Source organism: Octopus bimaculoides, chromosome 4, assembly GCF_001194135.2.
Source record: "Octopus bimaculoides isolate UCB-OBI-ISO-001 chromosome 4, ASM119413v2, whole genome shotgun sequence".
Taxonomy (NCBI): domain Eukaryota; kingdom Metazoa; phylum Mollusca; class Cephalopoda; order Octopoda; family Octopodidae; genus Octopus; species Octopus bimaculoides.
Genome location: NC_068984.1, coordinates 92,585,451 through 92,587,889, shown reverse-complemented (window position 1 = coordinate 92,587,889; position 2,439 = coordinate 92,585,451). Strand labels below are relative to the sequence as shown.

Here is a 2,439-nt window from a genome sequence, read left to right as displayed (position 1 = left end):
AAGAATGTGTGTGTGTGTGTGTGTGTGTGTGTGTGTGTGTGTGCATGCATGCGTGTGTGTGTTCATACATTCGTGTATATAAGTATGTATGTATATTTATAGACCTATGTTATAAACTGTGTATCACGCTTTATTGCAGGTCAAATCCTCATCGATATTTGAATATTAAACATTGTACAAATGTGAAACTTGGTCCACTGAAAGATCCTAGGTAGGTATGTACTCAGTGAACATTTCAATCATATTGATAAGCTACATAGAAAGTTATGTTGAGTTATGTATTTTGAAGTGCTTTCAATTGTGTCATGCTTTATTGCAGGAGTACAAAAATGCCCTTGAAACGACGTCTGACAGCTACAGAGAAGATGCAGATTGTTGCAGGTCTCGCAGAAGCCTTATCTATGGGAGAATTAGTTCAAGAGCTTCGTTGGGATACAAGAACACTGAAGGCATATATGGAAAACCTCATCACCAAACCAAGGAAAGATAAAGGTCCAAGAAGGAGTGTATTCCAGCGTGATATCCAAAAAATTGGTAGATAAATAAGAAAAGACCTCAGTAGCACAAGTGCTGCCATATTTGAAAGTGCTGGGGTTGCTCCTTTGTCCAGAAGCACCCGGTGTAGGATCCTTAAAGAGACGGCCAGAAGTGTTAAGTGTGTCACTAGACCCATCTTAAGCAAGAACCACAAAAAGAAACATATTGATTGGGCACAGAAGTACATGAAAATTAATTTCCAAGATGTCCTCTTCATGGATAAGGCCAGAGCTATTCTGGATAGCCCTGACAGATGGGCCAAAGTTTGGGTGCCTCTTGGAGCTGCTCACCCGCATCACATTCAACATCAACAAGGAGGTGGTGCTGTCATGTTTGGGTGAGAATCATAGGAAATGAACTTGTCGGGCCTTTCCGAGTGTCAGGTATCAAACTCACTAGCAACTCCTACACTGCATTTCTGGAGGAGTATTTTGCAGCATGGTTAGATGATCTGCCACTCTCCCATGTTGACTGTGATTGATTTTTATGCATGACAATGCTCCTTCGCATTCAGCCAAGGCTACAATTTTGTATCTCGCAACTTTGGCAATCACGGGCCAATCACTCATAACTTGGCCTCCCTGTTCTCCTAACCTAAACCCTATTGGACAGCTCTGGTCGATCTTGAAGAGGAAAGTGTATGAAGGAGGTATTTAGTTTTTACTGAAGGATGCCTGTAGGAAAAAATCAAAACAGTTGCTGGTACCATAACATCTCTGAGAAGATGTTAGTTGGCTAACAACTTCTGTGGACAAAAGACTGATGTCATTTCTAAACAAGGAAGTTACATAGACAAATAAAGCACAACACCAACAATTTAATTGTGTTTGTTTCATATCTTTTGCTGCTATTCTTTGGTAGCATGTTTCATTATTACAATAAAATAGTAATATAATGATAATACTTTGTTTCATTACCTTAAATTGACATTTTCGTACACCTGCAATAAAGCGTGACACAGTTGAAAGCACCTCAAAATACATGACTCAACTTTGTATGTAGCTTATCAATATGATTGAAATGTTCACTACATACGTACCTACTTAGGATCTTTCAATTGATCAAGTTTCACGTTTGTACAATGTTTAATTTTCAAAATATCAACAAAAATTTGACCTGCAATGAAGTGTGATACACAGTTTATATGTATGTGTTAAATAGCCACTAAGAGATTTACAACCAACTGAGGCCCCTGACTCAGCCAACCAGAGCCTATGGTACCTTGCCTCACAGCGAGATACAAGAATGGCTGGACAGTTTAATGACATCAACTTAACTGCCCATATGAGCAAGTGTGTGTGTGTACAAAGATCGTAAGTGTGGGTATGTAAGTAACTATACCTGGGTACTGACACACCTAATGTTTTACTTTATTGTAATGTTTTATTCTCTTTATTCATCTTATTTTTCTTATTGTTCTTTATTACTTCCTGCCTGTATCTATAACTTCCCAAGAGAAACTGTCCCTTGCTATTCCTGCCCAATGACTTAAACCTACAGTTACTAACAACATGCTGTATTAAATCCAAGCAAAACAGATTTCATTTAATGAGACACTCCTTATTACATCACCTGATGAGACATTTCTGTACTGAGGAATGCACTACAACTAGTTGTATAGTTTTCCACCTGTGAGGGATCTATGCAGGATGTGTCAAAATGATCATTGTGAGCAATAAAGTTTTCTGTGTATTCATTTGTTCTATACTTAACTTATACTGAGGAATTCTTGAGGTAGAGCCAGCAACAATTGTGTAATTACCATGGATGATATCAGATAGCCATAGATAGTGAACGTGCTTTATCGGCATACTACTAGGAATATACCCAACACTTATATAACTAATTTATATATACACACAAATATATATATATATATATATATATATATATATATATATA

At 37.4% G+C, this 2,439-nt stretch overlaps 1 protein-coding gene across 4 annotated transcripts in view; it reads left to right on the top strand.

Moving 5' to 3' along the window:
- Positions 1–2,439, top strand: part of LOC106878830 (D-ribitol-5-phosphate cytidylyltransferase) — a 141,374-nt gene that overhangs the window by 121,423 nt on the left and 17,512 nt on the right. Inside the window, exons 9-10 of one of the 4 annotated variants that reach the window (XM_014928170.2) lie at positions 140–211; positions 320–1,358. The exons of 2 other annotated variants lie outside the window; for them this stretch is intronic. In XM_014928170.2, the coding sequence (XP_014783656.1) occupies positions 140–169 (30 nt within the window). In that variant the 3' untranslated portion in view covers positions 170–211; positions 320–1,358. Of the gene's footprint in view, positions 1–139; positions 216–319; positions 1,359–2,439 lie in introns of those variants that run through there. One more of the 4 variants, XM_014928172.2, reaches the window with a different exon arrangement.